The sequence below is a fragment of the Auxenochlorella protothecoides genome (assembly GCF_000733215.1).
Source record: "Auxenochlorella protothecoides strain 0710 unplaced genomic scaffold scaffold93, whole genome shotgun sequence".
In the NCBI taxonomy this organism is placed as follows: Eukaryota; Viridiplantae; Chlorophyta; class Trebouxiophyceae; order Chlorellales; family Chlorellaceae; genus Auxenochlorella; species Auxenochlorella protothecoides.
Genome location: NW_011934269.1, coordinates 210,391 through 212,011, shown reverse-complemented (window position 1 = coordinate 212,011; position 1,621 = coordinate 210,391). Strand labels below are relative to the sequence as shown.

Sequence of the window (1,621 nt, the reverse complement as noted above, 5' to 3'; positions counted from 1 at the left end):
GCGGGCATGTCAACCTCACACTGCCTCTATCTCCGACTCCGCCTCGCCCTCCGAGGCGGCCAGCTGGCTGCCGCGTCGGAGCAGCTCCTCCTCACGCCGCGCCTTCTTCTCGAACCGTGCCCGTTCCAGGGCTGCGCGTGCCCGGTCCCACCTCCTCAGTATGCGCGTGGCCAGGGGGTGCGCCAGAGGCTCCTCCCCCTCGCGCAGGGCCGTGCAGTGCTCACTGTACACGCTGCAGGCATGCCAAGTGTGTGTGGAGATATTGGGGGAGGGGGGGGAAGGTTTGCTTCAGGGGGCTTTGCGCCATCCGCTTTCAGGAGCAGCGGGAAGAGCGGACGGCAGCCCCAGGTTGCGGCCGCCCCAGCTCCGCACAGCCGCCTTCTTAGCAAGGGCTGCTTTGGGATGCGCAAACCGATCCCGCCCATCCCTCACCAAGCACGCCCACACCTGACCAAGGCACCCACCTGTACCAGTCGGGGCGAGCCGTGCTCCAAAAGGCCAGGCAGTTCTGCCACGCCCCCATGTCAAATGGGTTGCTGCATGGGGGTGGGGCGGCTGGGTAATCAGAGGGTGCATGCGCGTCCGGGCAGCACCTGCATACCTATCAGTGCTGCGACAGCCTGCCTTGGGTCAGCCTGGGGTCCTCAAACAACCACCCAACCCCATGAGACCTCCCCTTGGGCCCTCGCACCTGTACAGCCCCTGCGTGTCCTGGAGGTAGGCGTACCTCCTGCGCAGGATCATCTCGTTGGTGGTCAGCGCCGCCGCCGTGCCCCACAGCGCACGGCCCAGGAGTGCAGCGGTGCCCATGCAGATGCCCACCTGGGGCAGGAGAGCCGGAACGGGAAGAGGTGTACTGGGGGTGTGATTCTCAGCTGGAACGTGCGTGTGCATACCAAATTGCGACCAACTCAGCACCTGAGGACGTATGGCCCTCCATCGACTGGGGCAAAGTGCCCTTGCAGGGCAGTCATCTCGGCGATCTGCAAGCTTACTATCACAGTCCCTTTCCCCCTACCCCACCCCCCCAAAACAAACATGGCACTCTCACCGTGAGCACGAGCATGTAGAGGACCCCCGGTGACGCCCGCCAGACCAGGGCCATGTGGGGCAGCACCTCCAGTAGACCGGGGAGGGTCCGCAGGTGGAGAGCACGGAGGATGAGCAGCCTGTGAGGGGAGTGGGGGCACATGCGGCGAAGGAGTGAGGGGTTCGACAGCGACGGGATGTGCAGGGAACCCTTGTGACGGCACGTGCCCGACCGCCACTTGTGTCAGCCGGCCCCATCACGAGAGACTGTCACCTCCCCGTACCTGCAGTACCGGACACCCATGCCCAGCATGACGGCCTCGGCCCCAAAGAGGGTGAGCAGGTACCCCAGGAACTCGCGGCGGTTGCCGCGGGCCACGCAGGTCCCCACCACGGGGCAGTGGTGGTCAAACTCCTCGCAGCACCGACCGCACTGCCCGCAGTGCTTGGAGCGGATGGGGCGGTACGCATTGCAGGTGTAGCACCAGGCCGGGTTCTGGGCCTGGAGCAGTGCCCGCCGGCCCGGGTCCAGCGGGCCGTCCGGGAGGGGAGGGCCCAGGGGCACAAACCCTGGGTCTAGAGTCCAGGTCCG

At 66.5% G+C, this 1,621-nt stretch overlaps 1 protein-coding gene across 1 annotated transcript in view; it reads right to left on the bottom strand.

Annotated features, from left to right (window-relative positions):
- Positions 1–15: 15 nt before the first annotated feature.
- F751_6679 (putative protein S-acyltransferase 23) overlaps positions 16–1,621 on the bottom strand; it is a gene marked incomplete at both ends in the record, with an annotated part of 4,276 nt that continues 2,670 nt past the window's right edge. The window contains 5 exons of the mRNA XM_011401358.1: positions 16–232; positions 465–536; positions 692–822; positions 1,052–1,169; positions 1,314–1,599. Of these exons, the coding sequence (XP_011399660.1) occupies positions 16–232; positions 465–536; positions 692–822; positions 1,052–1,169; positions 1,314–1,599 (824 nt within the window). The remainder of the gene's footprint in view (positions 233–464; positions 537–691; positions 823–1,051; positions 1,170–1,313; positions 1,600–1,621) is intronic.